At 46.9% G+C, this 20638-nt stretch overlaps 1 protein-coding gene across 9 annotated transcripts in view; it reads left to right on the forward strand.

The window, feature by feature from the left end:
• The window catches only part of LOC144132344 (uncharacterized), a 206626-nt gene that overhangs the window by 10345 nt on the left and 175643 nt on the right, over window positions 1-20638 (forward strand). For 8 of the 9 annotated variants that reach the window (XR_013314788.1, XR_013314790.1, XR_013314786.1 and 5 more), the window contains exons 4-5: window positions 8438-8740; window positions 18735-19064. Coding sequence is in view for 3 of the 9 variants with exons in the window: in XM_077664672.1 (XP_077520798.1) it covers window positions 8438-8740; window positions 18735-19064 (633 nt within the window). In the remaining 6 variants the exon portion in view is untranslated. The remainder of the gene's footprint in view (window positions 1-8437; window positions 8741-18734; window positions 19065-20638) is intronic. The other variant, XM_077664673.1, reaches the window with a different exon arrangement.

Consider the following 20638-nt stretch of genomic DNA (forward strand, 5'->3'; position numbering starts at 1 on the left):
GAAGGGGCGTCACTGGTGAAAAAGGCACGTCGCACATTCACTGACTGTAGCGCCTCCACTGACTCTACAGAAGGGGCGTTCAACTCTCGTGATCGCTGGGTGACAGATGGCACCTGAGCAGCAAGCACAGGACTCAAAGTAGCAGGCACGGGCAGACCCGGGTCCTGTGGCTTTCCGTCTGGAGACGGGGTTTCCTGTTTGTCCGTACCTGCAGGCGTGCCCTTGCCGTTATTCGGAGTAGAAGTCTTTGGCCCATCTTCTGTTGGGAGCACATCAGTCAGTTCACCCGATGCTTCCACAACATCTGACACATCCATAATGTGCTCTGACCGCGCTTCATACTCATGTGTCGAGTTGCCCTGGCACGACCTGACAGCATAACTCATGACACAGTTGTCAACTGTGTGCCAAAAGCGTAGGTATCGGGTGCATCGAGGCGTAAGACACTGACGCCGTACATGGCCCACACGGCTACAACAAAGACACAGTGGAGGCCTGCCTGGGATTACAGCGAACAAACTGGCCCTGGAAATTTCGCGTCTTCACCAAACAGATATAACATTTCAAACTAAATATCATGCCCAACCTGGTCTTTATTATCTACGACAAAACTTAATACCAAGGCCCCGTTCGCGTACAACATACGGTGATCAAAAACTAAGTTATTTGACTCCGGATTTCCTCAATGCGCATCCTGAATTAGCTGAGATACTGTTTACTGCCACCAAGGTGCAACGACTGAGAAGAACGCTTAGAGACATTTTCTTAAATGAAAACTAAATACCATGCTGTGCTGATAATTTCGTTCGCCTTCACTCCGGATCTTTACCTTCACTGTGATGACTGTTTTTCATAACACCACGCTACTGATCCAACTTATTGTTTCTTATGTACCTGTATTTTTGTGTTTTTCATGCCCTTTCATATCATGCAGTATTGATGTTTCTTTTGCTTTGTAATTATTGTGCTTATGTTATGTTGTCTCCGCCGCAGCCAAGGGGGGCGCGGCCCCGTCAGGCATGTTCTATTGCCTTTTGTCGCGTCCCCCAAGGCATTTCTGTAACGGAATGTCTTCAATAAAGAAAGAAAGAAAGAAAGAAAGAAAGAAAGAAAGAAAAGCTTGCACCCTGAAAACGTTTAGCTTGTGAGCGATTGTACTTGCTGACACTCTGTCCTTAAGCGTGAGCGAGATTTCACGGTTCTCTGTTTCCATGTGCTCCATTTCGGGGCACCGCCACTTCTCGCCCTCTGTAGTTTGCATAGTTGCAAAAGCTCCAAAGCTTCCACAATCTCTGGTGATCCATATAGCGCGGGAGCCAAAGAAGCCTATTCTTCACGTTTTTGTTGTCCGGGTCAAAGATGATACATTTTAGACCTTTGACGTGGAACTCTGCTTTGCCGATAAGCTTCTGTTTTGAGGAACTGCTCTCGCAGGTGACCAACCAAAAGTTTCTCATTTGGTACTGGCCAATAAACATAATCTCACACAGGTCCACAATCTGTGCGAGTGCGTCGCGGAAGTCGGGAGCACGGTATGGGCGACCCTTTAGGTGGGCATGCAGGGAGACGGTGTTGAGGACAACATTACCGGTAGGAAGTCGAAAGAGCACAAATTTGTACGAGTCCGTGGCACCTTCAGGTATCGGAGACCTCGGCCAAGGGCGGATGCGCTGTTTCCAGCTAGAAGCGTTTTAATGTTGTTGTTGTTGTTAGCCTATCAAAAAATGGCACATACCCACACTGGGGGATCGGCCAGGAATCGGGTGGCTATTCACCTGAACGCAGTTAACAAAAAGGAAAAGCACGTGGGAGCGCAACACCGGTGAATTTTTCGTCATGAACAGAAAAGGGATGAGTGTTTTGATTTTAAAATTTTAAGAATAATAATAAACAGAGGGATTAAATATTAATGATTTAGTCAAAATGTAATAATTGATAGAAAAGAAAAGTTTGGAACACTTAGCAAGGCAGTCGGTGAGATTCTATAAGGAAATTTAAAACAGCGGTACAAACAATCTGTGGCTGAACCCAAATGTGGTGGCGCCAAATGATAGCAAGAGCGGGCTGCTCAAACTAAGGCCAAGATGCTGCAAGGGCTCCTCCAGCAACCTTTTTCTCAGAGAGTTGAATCGGCGACAATACAGCCAAAAATGTTCAATAGATTCAGGCTCACGGCAAAATGCACAAAGGGGAGAGAGCGCCAAACCCGACATGTGTAAATAGAAATTTAGAGGGGGGATGCGGCAGCGCAGCCTCGTGAGTGATACTTCAAGCTGCCGAGAGCAACAAGTTTTCCTGTTCCAATAATATTTAAGGTGCTCATATTCCGCCCATGTTAAAAGTGATGTGACTTGCGTGCTTAAAAACGTACGTCCCCGAAATCTAGATGCTGTAATATAGGCTGTAGCGTTTTAAGATACAGCAGTTAAGAACGCCTTCCTCATCTTCTTCCGCCAAGACCAATAGTTGTTTGAACGCGTATAAAGACGCGTCTAGTGAATACACGGGTTTCTTAAAAATGTATAATCGAGATCTGAACTGAGGCGTACATGAGTATAATGAGCGTGCATATTATAGATGCCGGAATTAGGCGAGTAACATGCGCTTCAGGTGAATTTCCTCCGTTATGGCGCGTAGTCTTAGCGCCTTCGTGTGGCACCTACTGAAACCCCCATGGTCATGCACGACGCTTGCCCGGCAGATGTCGCGCGTAGGCTGCCTTTCTGCGTCCGAGTAGTGTCGTTCGTTTCTGAACAGGTGTGATGGAACCGAAGCCGTCTTCGAGCGCTAGTGTGGAGCAGAGTCTGTTGTTTTCAGAGGTCTCCTGGAGACTCCGAGCAATTTATCCAACCGGCAAGGCGATGGCATTTCGTGGACTTTCACGCAGCGCTTCAACAGGCTGTCGCGTTCCACTCTTACAGGCGAACCTTCAGCGTCCTCCAGTTTTTTCTTCTGCTTTCTAAGCATCTACCTTCAGGCCATAAAACAATTCGACTATTTATGTCCCATTGATCAACATCACAATTTAAAAAACATTCCCTTGAACTCCTTGGTTTCGATGACTATTGGTTTCTCTCCTACATAAGTCATAACGAGCTCCTCATTTCCCTTCCCTTGTCTGTTCAACATTTAGACCTATCTGGTTGATCGTAGAATATCAAATGCAGTGCAATGACCACACAGGAAAAAGAATTGAAGAAAGATAGTCTACTCGTCCTCGGCAAAAGAGCTATTCGCAGGACAGTGACTTCAGTACACGTTCCAGCCCACTTAGGCACCCAATTTTGTCCTGTCTGCCCAGTGGTTATATTATGTCCAAGTATTCGATCTGCTTCCATGAGAGCAGAGCAAGAACGCGTGAAGAGTATATTTTTCCGAGAGCTCAACTTTGTAGTGAGAGCGAAACTTCGCGATGGATAAGATGTTATCCTTATCGCAATTAACAACAGGAAGTAGTCTATCAAGTCGGTTCGTTGTTCAGCAGTGGGAATGTGATCAAGAAATCACGCATTTAGCTGAACGTGTCGTTGCATTATGGGATGTATCTGAAGGTTATGTATCAGTATCACTGAGGATGTCAGCTTGGTGTACGCTGTAACAAACATTTTTACATAGCACAGATTAAAAAACAGACCAGTCCGGTTCAATACCGGCATGATGTCCAAAAAGTTCCATCCTTGTTTTTCAGTCAGTAAACTGTTTATTTATTATTCTATATGCTTAATTAGTAAATATATTGGAAGCACACGTCGTCGATTGCGCTGGCGCGCACTGGAACGCTCATGCTGGCCTGTAGCCCATTCGCTACATCACCGCTATCTCTCAAGCTGTAATGTTCTTCGGTTTAGCATGAGTGACTTTGTTGAGAAGAATGTGCACCACATAATAAAAAAAGATTGTGCCTAAACGCCCCAAATGGTGACTGCAACTTTGAGTTTAATCCATCATCATCAGCTTATTTGCGCCCAAGGCAGAATGAAAGCCTCTGCATTTTTTTTATTTTCAAGGCTATTTAAACATCATCTCATCCTCGAAGTAGGATGGGCCAGGATCAATTGACAATCTAGATTGATAACACCATGAAAGAGGTTCAATAATCATATGATTAAGTAACACAGCGTTGAGGGTCAGAATGCACAACTGCAGCTAAAGTAGAGGAGCAGCAACATGAATGAGGAAGAAAATTACAAAATGTTAATACGACAGTTTTCAAAATTTCTCCTTTTATCCATCACTTCAGTTAATCAGTTCCGCTCCCTGATAGTTCGCGGTACATAAACATATATAATGGTGATTATGATGATGAACTTTTATGGCGAAATAATTTTTTGGCTAAAGAGCACCATGGCGCAAGGTATTCTTCGTCTATTCAAGGTGGGGATAAGTAGCAATTTTGCTAGCGTTATACCCCGAATAAGCCGAGCACCAGGCTTTGAGAATGTTTCCACCCACTGTATGACCGGTGGGTACCCGACGGCACTGTGGATCGACACCCCCTGCGTGCGAGGTGGATGCTCAAACTACCAGGCTGCCGCTGCGGTAACATGTATATTAGCTTGTTCGCGCAAGCTAGCGGAGCCAGAGTGCAAAATACAACACGCAAGGCAAGGGCGAAGCCGATCAAGTTCGCAAAGCAGCATAAATTGAAGCATACATTATCAGTTGATAAACTGCGCATGGGCTCCGAAACGTACATCTACAATGTCACTACTGATGCTGTCGTGCAGTTAGATCAATAGCTCATACGAGGCAATAGTACCCACATCCACAAAAAAACTAAACCTGTAATATCTTCCACTTTATAGGTATTATTTACTAATATCCGAAGTATCTTATCCAAGAGCGCTCATGCCTCATCTTTTCCCGAAGACAGTTACTCCGATAATATAGCTTTCACTGAAACATGGCTACATCCCGATATCAAAGACTGCGAAATTCTTTCTGGTTCCAACTCATATAGTAATAAAGGCATGATCGCATTCATAAGTGAGGCGCGGCGTACTCTGAGGCATAAAAAAGTGCTCGCAGCATTTGCTATCAATATCGGTTCCAATCCTAAGATCATTTAGACAGTTTGCATTATTTCCTCCATCAAACTTTTGATAGGCAACTGTTACCGCGCACCGAACTCCGATGACTCATTTTCAGATAAATTGCGTGTAAGCCTTAGGAGGGCATTTTAGCAATTCCAGGCTTATGTAACTTGTCTACTCGGAGACTCTAAGTTTGCACGGATCGACTGGGAAAAGCTCTTATCCCCCTGCACTGCTTCAACAAGGTTCATAAATTTGACTTTAATTGTCAACCTATTTAAACGAGTTACCCAACCCACCCGTGGTCCCAATACATTAGTACTCATCTTTACAACAGCCCCTGACACAGTGTGTGACATATATTACTTAGGTGGTTTCAGCGACCATAATTTATCTCAACTGACAATTAATATTCCATTTTCGTTCACTGGAATCATGAGGAAAAAGATTCGGGACTATAACAGAGGAGATTACAATGCAATAAATGTTGAGCTTCAAGTGCTTTCTGATAATTTTATGATGCCCTCTTTTCAAGACAGGTCAGTAGAAGATAAGTGGATTCTTTTTAGAGACAAGCTCGCGGAACTTGTAGCCGAACATGTCCCACTTATCACGCTATGAAATGATAAATCTAACCGCTGGATTACAAGAAAGCATCAACGCATGAGAAATCAGAAAAAAAAAGATTGTACAAAAATGCACAGCACGAATGTAGACCATGCGCGTGGGGTAAATATAAAACCTACCTAAGCCGTATTGTCCCGCCGTTTGTGATGAAAAAAAATAAATATTTTTTAAAAGACCATCCTGAGCTATTTAAGAATAATCCAAGCAAGTTCTGGAAAACAATACGTCGTAATAGCGTCAGTAATGATATCTCAATATATGACGTTAACAACACCCCCTACTCCAATGCTGACTGTCCTAAAGCATTTAACTCGTTTTTTTTTCATCGGTTTTTAACGAAGATGAATCTAACATGCAGTATGTACTAGATGTTGGTTACTCCTACATGGTAGCAGTTGACATTACACATGATGGCATAGTACACCTGATAAATAACTTTCAGATTCCTCTTCCTCTGGTTGATGCAATGAATTCAAAACTACTAAAAGAATTTCATTTCTGTCTCCATCATCATCTTACTTCATATCTTTAAGCAGTCAATATCTACAGGTGAACTCCCAATCGAATGGAAAATAGGAAAGGTTGCACCGGTTTTCAAAAGGGGCAACAAACACTCGCACGAAAACTACGGCCCCATCTCACCTGCATCTGTTGCAAGACGCTTGAACGCACTTTCGTATCACACATCTACAATCACCTGGAATCTAATCTTTTTTTCTCTAAGCAGCATGGTTTTGAAAAGGCTTTTCCTGTGAGACGAAGTTATTTGGGTTTACCACTGACCTACACTTCAACTTGAACTTTAACATACAAACTGATTACATCTTTTTGGACTTTGCCAAAGCATTTCATCTGGTAGCACATTGCCGACTAACATCTAAACTTTCTGGGCTCAAATTAGATTATTTAACTCTGCCATGGGCAGCAATATTCTTTCTAATCGCCAGCAGTTCACCGTTGTTAATAATTATTCATCTCCTCTCTCCGACGTTACATCGGGCGTGCCACAAGGAAGCGCCCTCAGTCCATTGCTCTTCTTAATTTACATTAATGACCTACCAGTCAACATCTCATCTTGCATACGCATATTTGCTGACGACTGCATTATTTATCGACCAATAAAAAGTACTAATGACCACATTGCACTTCAAAGTGATCTCAATCGCATTAACGACTGGTGTAAAACGTGGCTTATGACTTTAATCATTTCTAAGTGTAAGATAATTTCTTTTAGCCAAAAATCAATCAATTCGCGTTTTCTCTACCACATTAATAACGGTATATTTGCTCGGACTACGCAGTATAAGTATCTAGGCGCCCATCTTTCACCAAATCTTTCTTGGGCTGAAGACATAACCAAAATTTTCTCTAATGCTTCACGGTCACTAGGTTTCCTTCGCCGCAACCTGCGATGCACTACCCCACACGTGCGTAAACAAGCCTACATTACTTTTTTCAGAACGCAGCTACAGTACGCTTCATGCAACTGGTCACCTCATCAGAATTATCTAATAGAGAAGTTGGAAGCTGTCCAGAATAGGGCTTGTCGTTTCATTTCGCAAAATTACAGTTGTCAGTCCAGTGCAAGCCAACTAAAGATCGAACTTTCGCTCTATCCGTTGCAAATTCGTCGCGAGATTGCCCTTTCATCTATCTTTCACAAATACGTCCATGCCACTGATTCACCGACAGAAGATTTACAACGTCCCTCCTACTTATCACACTGATTACATAATAACTACAGCTCTGCCCGCATTTATGGCAGCACACATGCTTTCAGCTTCTCGTCACTCGCGCGTGCCATCCGTCTCTGAAACGATCTTCCGGACTGCATCACCCTCCAGAGTAATCATGACACCTTTTGTGAACATCTACTCAAGCACATCATTGAAGCACAACTAGAATATGCTTCATCAATCTGGGACCCTGGTGTTAAATGTTTGAGCGACCTACTGGAGATGGTACAACACAAATCTGTGCGGTTTCTTCTCTCTGACTTTCGGCGTACATCAAGCGTAACCGCTATGAAAACTACCCTAGGCCTATCTTCACTTGCATCACGACGCAAAATTGCACGCCTGTGCCTTTTTCAAAAAATATTTCATCATGAGTATATTCGCTACGCGTTACTTCTTCCCCCTTCATATATTTCACGCCGCACAGATCACATACATAAGGTAGGCATTTCTATATGCGCAACTAAAACATTCTCGGATTCATTTATTCCTCGCACGTCATATGACTAGAACCACCTTCCTTCCTCAGTTGCCACAATTCCTGACCCTGTATTGCTTAGGTCTGCTGTTACCGCTTCTATTGAATGATATATTGTGTTGACCACTTTTTCTAACTTATCTATTGTTTGATAATTTATCGTTCTCTGCTGTTTATGTATTTTCAGTGTTATTATGTATTACCCACTCCCCTCTGTAATGCTTTTCTCTGAGTTTAAAATAAATAAATAAATAAATAAATAAATAAATAAATAAATAAATAAACGCTTAGCACGTCATTTATATACTCACGATTCATATAACTTCGTTTTCAGCTGCTTGAGACTATTGCCTCTTTAGTTTTGTTGATGCGCAGCTTTCTTCATGTGTGCCTGATATGTCTTCTTTTGCATATTGCATGGTTTAGATCAAGGACGAAGACGAGATACAGTCAGTAATTATGCGCTTGATTCCAGTTTTCTTAATTATTTGCACGTGGAGACTTTTATAATGTGGCTACATGGCTTTTCCCAACTTATCGGGTCACTACTTGCGTCTCTGCAGAGAGAGAATGGAAGAATATTGAAACAATTTCTCTCAAGAGCAAAACACAACCAAACGGCTCAGTGCTGCTGTCCTGGTCATGGAATGACCCGCGACTGAAAAGCAATCTGAACGAATATGTCGTCAAGGGAGAGTCAGCTCGTCACTCCTTCAGCACGAGCATCTCCCCCGCGGTCACGAGCTACGTGCTACGCTGCCTTCACGGCTGGACCCGCTACAAAGTGTCTGTGCAGCCGCACTACACAAGCCAGTGGAAAAACAATGGAAAGCCTGCTGAAGTTTACTTCTTCACAGCCTCTTCAGGTGAAATTTCATTTCTTGCATGCACTACTTGCGAGGCAGCAGGTATGGACTTCGGTACAGACTTCCCCGCGAGTTACTTATTCACAACATAGAATGGCACGTTGGTGTGAAGCAGGCTGAAAAGAGCGAGTAAGACGTGAACTTGACATAGATTATGCAGCAGATCGTTTCTGCTGCCTTCCTTGTCCGTGTCTTCAACTAGTTCTGGTTGGGCATTGGCTGAAACACTAAGAAAAAAAAATAAAAGACAAATCGGAAGAAGGCGAAGCGAAGCGAAGCAGAACAAAAACAGTATACATAAAAGCAGAAAAAAAATAGCAAACGGGCCTGATTTTAGTCGAGTAGTGCCGGTGGCGAAACAACCAAAGTGACGAACAGTTCGACGGAATACACTCGCACCATGCACACAATAAAAAAGAGTGCAAAAATAAGTATACACTGAAAAGTCGAGGAGGTGCTGGTGGAGAAACTAATCGAAGGCGCCGCATATGAGCGGCCTGCGCGTTTGTCAGTATGAGCCCCTTGACTGCTTTGGGGTCTTACCTGCCGCTCTCTATACGATATCTTTCGACTGAGAACTCGAACAGAGGGTGAGGGGAGAGAGTAGAAAGAGAGAAAAGTCTTGTGTTTGGGGACCACAAGCAATTATGTAGAGTGAAGCTGGCACTCATTCCGCCAAAGATCACGATGCCTTGAATCATGTTTTTGCGTATTCTGCTAGAGCTCACCGATAGCCTCAAGAATGTATTTCCATCTATCCTTAGTAGTAGCTGTTTTGGCATTTAAGATAGTAACAGTCGATTATAACGTAATTTCCTGAATTAAGCAGCAAATTTGGAGTAAAATATGTAGGAACACGTGCGTGCTAAGAGTGAAAGGAAGTAACCTGGTATTTCGAGCACCTCTGAATTCGAAATATAAACGCGCCGAAAACGGCATCGAACCAGGGACCTTTAGATATTATTTCGTCTGAATGTTAGTAACCATGACCACTGACACCACGGCAAGTAACGACTGATCCGCACTAATTAAAACCAAACTGTGCGTAAGACTCGTTCGGACGGCGGGGCCGCACACGCGGAAGCCTCACAAAAACGACGCTCTCTCGGTGGCTTTCACTCTCATACTGACTTTATTTACACTGGTTTAATTTTGACACAAAACACATGAATACAAAGGGGAAAAGTGGGAAGGGGAGGAAAGAAGGCATCCCGAGCGGTTGGCCTCGGGTAGCCGAGAGAAAGAGACATAGAGCCCCTTGTGACCTTGGTCAGACCCGGCGCGAGGACGTGTGTCGCGTTGTCCCACGTTGAGCGCCTTCCTCCGTTCCGTCCCTTTGGGGCCGTCTCCTATTTTCCACATCCTCCCCCGCAATGAGCTATTTCGGCTCATTGTGCACTGTGTGACACGTCCCAACCTTGAAGTTCGAGAGGGAAAAGGGCTTGCGCTGGTCGACGCATCTCCCCTCTGTTTGGGAGCACAATCTTGGAAGCGCGCACATTACCGTCACTCCCTGGGAAGGTCTCCTTGACTCTCGCCATCGGCCACATCTGGCGGGGCGTCCGTTCGTCGCCGAGCAGCACAATAGCGCCTTCCTGTATGCTTCGCTGCTGTGTTGGCCTGGTGAAATGAGCGGACCTCAGTTCTAAGCGATACTCCCGCCTCCACCGTTTCCAAAACAAATCCACAAGTGCGACGCGGTACTTCCATTTTCTTTCCAGCGTTCCACGCGTCGACTTCGCAGAAGTGGCCGCAGTCGTGGATGGCAAAGCTGTTAGCCGTCGTCCAACAAGGAAATCAGCGGGTGTTAGAGGACCTGGCTCCCCGCATCCGAGTGGACATATGTGAAGGGACGGGAATTTACGACCGCCTCATCCTGTGTGAGAACTGTGTGGAGGTTGCCGAAATCCAAGCTGCTTCTGCCGAGTGTTTTGCGAAGGCACGTTTTCACGGTCCGAACCATTCTTTCCCAGAAGCCACCCCACCAGGCCGCTGCAATGTCTTTTGACGCTCTTTTAAAGGTCAGATGGTTATCAGAATATATTAATTTGCACATTCCGCGTCTAGAAACAAATCTTCTGGGAGCCTTCAGGAAAGAGTTAGATGTGACGTCTCTCACGAGCTCGAGATGGACTGCTCTAGTTGTCGCACATGTAAAGAGAGCGATGTACCCCTTGCGAGTCACGCCATTTTTTTTATGGGAGTTTGACATCCGAAAGCGACTCAGGCTATGAGAGACGCCGTAGTGAAGGGCTCCGGAAATTTCGACCACCTGGGGTTCTTTAACGTCCACTGACATCGCACTCTACACGGGCCTCTAGAATTTCGCCTCCATCGAAAATTGACCACCGCGGCCGGGATCGAACCCGCGTCTTTCGGGCCGGCAGCCGAGCGCCATAACCACTCAGCCAACGCGGCGGCTAGTCACTCCATTTTCACTGGAGAATAGCGGTCCCGCAAAGTCGACACCTGCGATCTGGAAGGGGTCAGCCTTGGTGACGCGTTCAGGTGGAAGAGGGGCTACGGGTTCAGCTGCGGGACGGCAACTTTGTCTCTGGCATGTAACGCAACGCCTAATTACCAACTTTATTGCTTGTCTTCCTCTCAGCACCCAGTAGCGCTCACGGAGGTGGCATAGGGTGTCTCCTGTGAACCTGTTTTTTGTGTCCCTTACTCTGTCCGTCGTCCGGTATTTTCCGCTTCCTGTAGTCTCTCACTCCAGCATGCAGCAAGCGCATGTGCTCACGATCGACCACAAATAATGCGATCCGGTGTGCTAAAGAGATTACTACTGGATGTTTTGTTTCTTCTTCTTCGGCGCTATATTGGAGTCTACCGCCAACCCTGAGTAAACCATCAGCATCGAGGTAGGGGTTGGAGCTAGGATGGGCGATCTCTTGTCGAGTGGAGTTGACGACAGAAGTGCGCCCATTCCCTTCGAGAAGCTTGTCATTTGTGACAGTCGAAGCCAGTAATGCTCGGCCTCCGTCAGTTTTGGTGCCGAAACCCGAGAAACGTATTTCACAGTGATCTAGAACTCCATGGAACGACTCCAGAAGAAGCAAGCCGCACTACGACAAGCGATCGACAGGATCATTACAGCAGCCAGCACGCTCCTACAAGAGCCTGCAGTACAGAGCGGTGAGGAAGAACAATTTGACCTCCTTGTCGAGGAATCAGAGGAGCTTAAAGCAGTTAATGAGAGCATGGAGAAGAGGGCAGACCTGCAGGAACTCGACTCCGAATTGGCAGCCGTATCTGTCTTCAGAGAGAAAATCAGCGTCACGAAAACACGCATCAAAAGATCCCTGCGTAACCAAACCTCGAGCGAAGATAGATCGACAACTCCGCCAGTAACAGGGGCTCTTCCAGAGCCTAATTCGCAGCCTTCAGCGAACACCGGCATCACCACGAGCCAGTTACCGTCAGCAACTACCAAACTTCTGAAGCTGAAAATCGCTAAGTTCAGCGGATAGTTGCGATCATGGCAGATATTTTAAAATCAGTTCGAATCAGCAATTCACAAAAATGAAGTTCTTTCAGCAATCGCTAAATTCCGGTACTTGACGAGTTACAACACAGGAAAGGCGGCCGCGGCTATCAAAGGGCAATCCCTAAGCAGTGAAAAGTACGCAGTAGCGATCAAGACGCTGACGGAAAGATTCGAGAAAGAAGACGTCATAATCGAAGAACACATGACACGGTTGCTCAGTGTTCGCCCGGTACACAACCTCCAGGACATGGAAAGGCTCAGGACCCTTTATGATGAAATCCAGTGCGGAGTCCGAAGCCTCGAGGCACTGGGAGTGACATCGAGTACGTATGGCGTGCTATTGCTGACTGTCTTAAGGAAAAGCATTCCTGATCAGCTGTGCCTTGAATACTGCCGAGAGAAAGCTACCGCTGAAGCCAGTCCGCAAGACGAACTCCAAGATTTTCGAGATTTCTTAAGAATGGAAGTGGAGAGCAGAGAACGAGCACAGTACAGCGGCCGCCAGTCGCAGAGCACTGTTCTCAAACCGAGGGATTCAAGCCTAAAGGGAAAGACGCCTTCCGCAGCAATCTTCGCTGTAAAGGGCAGAGAGTCGCAGTGCTCATTTTGTGGTGCTGAAGATCACGTTCCGCAGGACTGTGTGGTCTGCGTTCCGCTAGAAATGAAGGCAATCATGGTCAAAGAGAGAAGTGCTTCAAATATGCGAAAAGGAACCATTGGGCAACCGAAGGCCGATCAGCCAAGTGGCTTAAGTGCTCGAAATGCTCCGCCCGGCACGCTACAGGCGTCTGCGAGTTAAACAGGCCGACACCATCTCATGCAAGAAACGTCCCTGCACCTCTTGAGACTACCGTGCCGTCATAGTTACAGATGGCACAGACTAACTCCACTCCGAGCGTGCTCCTGCAGACAGCACAAGCCTGGGCAGAAGAGAAACAGAATCGCGCCTTGGTTAGAATACTGCTCGACGGTGGCAGCCAACGAACTTTCGTAAAAGAAGTTTCCCGGCGTCTTAAGCTTCGAGTGCTGGGCGAAGAACGTCTCGCCATTCACACCTTTGGGATCACGAAGCCAAGCATCAAAACGTTCAATAGAGTCGAGTTATGGCTACGAAGCCGGCATAACGACAACATAACTCGAGTCGAGGCCCTCGAGGTTCCTGAGATTTCCGGGGACTTTCTACAACCACCGGACGCCTCCGCTACCAGCCTGGCTGCAGACCAAGGGCTCCCGCTCACTGATCTGGCTCCTGGCGACCATCGACAGAACACCGGCGTCTGTGTCTTGATTGGCGCTGACCGATACTGGGACGTCACTACCGGAAAAGTCAAGCGTGTCAGCGACAAGCTCGTTGCCGTGGAGACCATCTTTGGGTGGACATTAAAAGGTATAGTTTCGAAAACAATGGCGACGACGTGTTTGACGACAACCAGCGGAGTCATGCGCGTCTTGGTGACCACCCAACAGGACAACGACGTCCTATCCAGACAGCTGAAATCATTTTGGGAGCTGTAACACCTTGGGATAGTCGACAGAGAAGCCACAAACAAGGAAGACGAAGTTCTTAAAGACTTCCAAGAGACCGTCACTTACAGAGATGGTCGTTATCAGGTGGCCCTGCCCTGGAAACACACTGCTTCAAATTTAGCTGACAATAAAGGGGTAGCTGCGCAGAGGCTTCGGTCATTAACAGCCAAGCTGATGAGAAGTGACGATATCATGCAAGCTTACGACAAAGCGCTGCGAGAATACCTGGTTGCCGGACACGCCGAGGAGGTCAACGGAAACGGTGAGTCCCCAAAGGGACATATTTGTTATCTCCCGCATCGAGGCGTTGTCAGACCGACAAGCGAGACAACCAGGCTGAGAGTTGTTTTCGACGCGTCCTCGAGCACACAAGGTCCACTCTCGCTCAATGTTGTTCTGTTTGCGGGACCAAATTTGAATCCAAATCTCTTAGACATCCTAATCACGTTCCGAACCCACAGCATCGCCATCATGGCAGACATAGAAAAGGCATTCCTCCAGGTGCAGCTCGCCGAAAGTGACCGCGACGCCCTGTGTTTTCTGTGGTATGAACGAGCGCCCAAGCAGTCGGAACCTCTGCCCCCTGCCAAAGAGTACCGTATGACGAGAGTGCCGTTCGGAGCAACATCGAGTCCCTTTTTGCTTGCAGCAACTCTCAAACACCATATAGGGTCCATGCAGGACATTTATTCGAGCACTGCGAATGTACTCAAAAATCACCTGTATGTGGACGATCTAGTGACGGGCGCTAAAACCATAGGGGAGGAGGAACGGATCTGTGAAGAATCGCAGTGCATTATGAACAAGGCCGGCATGCATCTGCGCAAGTGGCGATCGAATGCGGCAGAGCTTGCAACGATGGTATTCGAAAGTGATAACGCACGAGGCAGCTTGCCGGAGCTCACGACGACAAAGATCCTCGGTGTCGAATTGAGGGAGGCCCAACGCTGACGACTTCGTGTTTGAGATGAACACTCTAACAGATTTCTTGAGAACGCGGCAGGACACGAAGAGATCTTTGCTACAAGCGTCGGCGCGTATTTTCGACCCTTTAGGTTTCCTCGCCCAAATCTCCACTACAGCGAAGGTTTTGTTTCAAACCCTTTGGGAGCGCGATACAGACTGGGATGTGAAGCTGCCAACGGACGTATTAGAGAAATGGAACAGTTGGTGCCAGCAGCTTACTGAGCTTCGCTGCATTTCGGTACCTCGCAAAATCGTCTTGGGGGGAGAGCATGCCGAGCCGGAGCTACATGTTTGCTGGGATGCCAGCCCCAAAGCTTACGGTGCCGTAGCTTACGTGAAGACAAAAATGAAGACGGGAGCTTCACTGTATCCCTTTTGATGGCGAAGTCAAGGGTGGCTCCATTAAAGCGCTTGTCATTGTCACAGTTGCAGCTAGTGGGGACTCTAATTGGAGCTCGGTTGGCCAAAACACTTATTCAGCAGATGAATGTGAAAGCTCTTTCAGTCCATTGCTGGAGTGACTCGGCTGTTGCTCTGAGCTGGATAAAGAGCTCTGCTCTGAGGTGGAAACCTTTCATTGCCAACCGAGTGCAAGAGATTCAATCTCTGACGGATCCCTTAGTCTGGAGGCATTGCCCTGGAAAAGAAAACCACGCGAACTTGTTGACAAAGAGGGCATAATGCCATCCAGCTTGATTGACAGTAAAACCTGGTGGACCGGACCTGATTGGCGGAAGACTTCAACAGTGTACCCCACTGTTCTGCCACAGATCGATAGCAAGATTTGCGTAGAGGAGGAAAGATTCGTGCAAGTGCTCAATACAGCGAGCTGCAGTGCATTGGAGCATTTGCTAGATATTGAAAACAGCAGCTCCTTGACCAGAGTCCTTCGCGTAACAGCATGGATTCAGCGCTTTCTGCATAACTCGCGGAACCCCTCACTGAAACGAGAAGGAGAGTTAACAGCACCAGAACTGGCGGAGGCCGAGAACTACTTGCTTCGACTGTCACAAATAACTAGCTTCTCGAAGGAAATGGGCGCACTTCAGTCGTCAACTCCACTCGAAAAGAGATCGCCCATCCTAACTCTCATCCCCTACCTCGATGCTGATGGTTTACTCAGTGTTGGCGGTAGACTCCAATACAGCGCCAAAGAGGAAGAAACAAAACATCCAGTACTAATCTCTTGCGCACACCGGTTCGCATTATTGCTCATCGCTCGCGAGCACATGCGCTTGCTGCATGCTGGAGTGCGAGACACCCTATGCCACCTCCGTGAGCGCTACTGTGTGCTGAGAGGAAGACAAGCAATAAAGTCGGTAATTAGGCGCTGCGTTATATGCCAGAGACAACGTTGCCGTCCCGCAGCTGAACCCGTAGCCCCTCTTCCACCTGAACGCGTTACCAAGGCTGACCCCTTCCAGATCGCAGGTGTCGACTTTGTGGGGCCGCTGTTCTGCAGTGAAAATGTAGTGACTAGCCGCCGCGGTGGCTGAGTGGTTATGGCGCTCGGCTGCCGGCCCGAAAGACGCGGGTTCGATCCCGGCCGCGGTGGTCAATTTTCGATGGAGGCGAAATTCTAGAGGCCCGTGCACAGTGCGATGTCAGCGGACGTTAAAGAACCCCAGGTGGTCGAAATTTCCGGAGCCCTTCACTACGGCGTCTCTCATAGCCTGAGTCGCTTTCGGACGTCAAACTCCCATAAAAAAATGGAGTGACTCGCAAGGGGTACATCGCTCTCTTTACATGCGCGACAACCAGAGCAGTCTATCTCGAGCTCGTGACAGACCTCACATCCAACTCTTTCCTGAAGGCTCTCAGAAGATTTATTTCTAGACGCGAGATGTGCAAATTAATCCATTCTGATAACGCTCTCAGCTTTAAAAGAGCGTCAAAAGACATTGCAGTGATGTTTCGGGCATCGAGGGAAACAGCGGTCCAGGCATATCTCAGCGAATACCGAATGTCCTGGAGATTCATTGTGGAAAGAGCGGTCTGATGGGGTGACTTCTGGGAAAGAATGGTTCGGACCGTGAAAACGTCCCTTCGCAAAACACTAGGCAGAAGCAGCCTGGATTTTGACAGCCTCCACACAGATCTCACAGAGGTGGAGGCGGTCGTAAATTCCCGTCCCCTCACATATGTCCACTCAGATGCGGGGGAGCCATATCCTCTAACACTCGCTGATTTCCTTGTTGGACGACGGCTAACAGCTTTGCCATCCACGACTGCGGCCACTTCTGCGAAGTCGACGCGTGGAACGCTGCAAAGAAAATGGAAGTACCGCGTCGCACTTGTGGATTTGTTTTGGAAACGGTGGATGCGGGAGTATCTCTTAGAACTGAGGTCCGCTCATTTCACCAGGCCTACACAGCAGCGAAGCATACAGGAAGGCGCTATTGTGCTGCTCGGCGACGAACGGACGCCCCGCCAGATGTGGCCGATGGCGAGAGTCAAGGAGACCTTCCCAGGGAGGGACGGTAATGTGCGCGCTTGCAAGATTGTGCTCCCAAACAGAGGGGAGATGCGTCGACCAGCGCAAGCCCTTTTCCCTCTCGAACTTCAAGGTTGGGACGTGTCACGCAGTGCACAATGAGCCGAAATAGCTCATTGCGGGGGAGGATGCGGAAAATAGGAGACGGCCCCGAAGGGACGGAACGGAGGAAGACGCTCAACGTGCGGCAACGCGTCACCCGCCCTCGCGCCGGGTCTGACCAAGGTCACAAGTGGCTCTCTCTATTTCTCTTTCTCCCGGCCACCCGAGGCCAACTGCTCGGGATGCCTCCTTTTCTCGCCTTCCCACGGTTCCCCATTTGTATTCATGTGATTTGTGTCAAACTTCGACCAGTGTAAATAAAGTCAGTGTGAAAGTGAAAGCAACCGAGAGAGCGTCGTTTTAGTGAGGCTCCTGCGCGCGCGGCCCCGCCGCCCGAACGAGTCTTGCGCGCAGTTTGGTTTTAATTAGTGCGGCTCAGTAGTTACTTGCCGGGGTGTCAACGGTCACAGTTACTAACGTTCAGAAGAAATAACAGCTGCTGCTAGCTGCAGTGCCTGAAAAAATAACAACTGATTCTTGTTATTAAGGAGGTCGACAATTACATTTGCGCTTAATGTTCGTCTGATAGCATAACCTGCATGAGATAACTGTTTTCGTGTACTGCTCATCATTTGTTTAAAACATCCAGAAAATCTAATTTTTCCACGTATTTCTAACAGGTAATGTCCCCATCAAGATAGTTGTCGTAGTCCCAACATTATTCTATAAATAAAATTTTCATCTGTGTTGCGCAACTTTGTCGACAAAATTAACAAGTTTTTATTTTGCAAGAAAACATGCAGTTTCCTTAAAAAAACGTATATCGTAAGAGGTGCGAAGTTGTGCTTTAAGCAAAAAGTACAAATTTAAAGAAAAAAAATTCTTAAGGCCGGTCTTTATTGAGTAATTTTGCTAAAACTTTTTGTGTTTCCATCAGGGGACCAATTTTTTCTCACATTAGGAATTTCATAACAAGAGTTCAGAACCATAGCTCGTAATTTATACATTACAAAAGTGCCATTATTGCGACTGTCATGGCAGAAAAAAAAATCTGAACTTGGCGCTGAAACTTTCTCTTGGGTATCTTAAAGTCCTTTCTGCCGCAGTAAAAAAAAAGCTATCATACTTCAATGCCATAAAATGTTTTCAACGCATCTTGAGTTTTCTGGATTGAGCCAACGGGAAAAAACTGCCGAAATTTCATTCACATTTCAGAAAAACTCTCATCGTCAATTTTCTTTAGAGTTTCCCTGAAAGGCCTCTTGCAGCTTGTAACTGCAGTGCAACAATGAAGTGATACATTGTTTCGTTTCAAATTGAAAAAATGAAGGCACAGTGCACACTGCATTTTGTTCCTTTATCGTTCGAACTGTGCATACGAACGTCCATGGTTGGAAAAGATCCAGCGATCGTAATCCTGCTGCACCTCCGATCCGTCTCAGAGATGCAAAGTTCGTCGTCTCTGTACGCAGCACCGTCAGCACCAGCCGACATCATCGTGCGCTCGGCGCACTCCGAGAATGTCGTTATCACCGTGGTGGGTCCGCTGTTGTGGAACTCAGAGCCACTCGGCTTTGAAGTGCAGTGGGCCGAGAAAGAAGGATCTTCGGGACCCGAGCGCAGGGATCTGGTCTTGCCTCCTGATTGGTTCTGGCAGAAAAACGAGCTCAACGTGACGCTGCCCTTGCAACCGGGCCGGGAATACAACGTGTCAGTTCGGGCACGAGGCAAAGGAGATGCTGCCCAGGGAGGTGTGCTCAATGGTGCCGTGCTAAGCACAATGGTTGCCACGACGCCGAGAGGTGAGCAATCCCAAGTAACGAGCAATACGACTAGTGCAGTCTTTTTCATAAAGGAATCAGTGCAATGCAAAATATGCCGCGCACTATGCGGACAGATCTGCCAGTAGTGCGGAAAGCCTTGAGATCGGCGGAACGATCTGGCATAACTTGTCTTGTGCGCGCAATTTCAGTAATTTTTGTAATTCCTTTAAATAAAATACTACTACTAATACTATGGTGATCTAAAAAAAAAGGTTTCCCCGGCCCGTGCCACTAAGTGTAACAGACCTAACGCAATACGAACTAGGAAATTAATAAAAAAGTTTGCGCAGTAGAAAAGAAAAAAGAAAAAGATATATTGGTACTGTCTGAGCCGAAGCCATTGCGAAGCTACTAAGGAGAGTTATTAAATGAGGGAGGGAAATTATGATTGTTTTATAGTGAGATTACAATCAAAAATAGAATTTCCCATGAAAAGGACATATTATAAGTCGTCCATTCTCTTGAAAGCAGCCGTTTTGAACAACTAGTAGCGCTGGCAAACACCCAGCTTACGGCCGACCACCTGATATATGGCCGACGGGCGGCAGTGAACTGCGTCCAGCAACCGTCCTGATTTCTTTAAAGGCATTGTATTTCATAGAGTTTCAGAAAACTCTGGCTCCATATGTTATTAGGTGAGAGTGACCCCTCTCGGCTGCTGTGAGTCATCCTCGGTTGCGATCGACTTTAATCTCGAATATCTTCTCTTTGTAGGTGGCCGTCTGATGTCCACCACTATTATGTGGTATATGCGGCACAAAATTCAGCCTTTTTAGCATGACTATGCGCAGAAATCTGGCATATATTACCACTCCAAGAAGACGTGGCTGGCGCGGCTGACTAAAAAGTGAAGTGCTTTTAGGGAAGACAGAATGAACAGTGTCAGCTCAGCGCTGAGCAACAGGTCAGAACTGTACGAAACTCATCCAAAAAAAAAAGGTTCTTCAATTCATTTAAAAGCTGAAAAAAGCGCATATTTTCAATACGTTTAGCCCGTTTAAGGTCTGAACATTGTTCTGTTTTTCCACATACTCGCCGGTACGGTCTATGTATTTTTGCAGACGCTGGGGCAGTTTTTGTATGCCCTTGTCATGCCAGCTCACGGCCATGTCGTTGTGGAAGCGTTGGAGGTGAGCTTACACCCAAGTTATCGTCGCTGTAGCGCCTTCCGGCCGGATGTTCTGTCAACTTAGGAAAAAAGAGGTAGTCACTGGGTACCAAGTCCTGGCCATAGCGGGATGGGTAGTGATTTTCCATACGAACTGCTGCAAGAGAGCGACAGATCGACGGGCGACGTCGGGGCGAGTGTTGTCTCGGAGAAGTCTAACGCCCTTTCTTAGCATTCCTCATCTTCGATTCTGAATACCCTGTCTGAGTGGTAGCAATGTCAACAATACCTGTCAGCATTTATCGTGGTTCCAAGAGCCATAGAGTCGACGAAAAATCCGCCGTTTAAGTCTCAAAGTACACTGTCATAACATTGCCGGCAGACTGTGCGCGCTTCAAAATCTATTGGATGGCACTTCACGACACCACAGGAATCGAAATGCACA

The sequence above is a fragment of the Amblyomma americanum genome, chromosome 5 (assembly GCF_052857255.1).
Source record: "Amblyomma americanum isolate KBUSLIRL-KWMA chromosome 5, ASM5285725v1, whole genome shotgun sequence".
NCBI classification, from domain to species: Eukaryota; Metazoa; Arthropoda; class Arachnida; order Ixodida; family Ixodidae; genus Amblyomma; species Amblyomma americanum.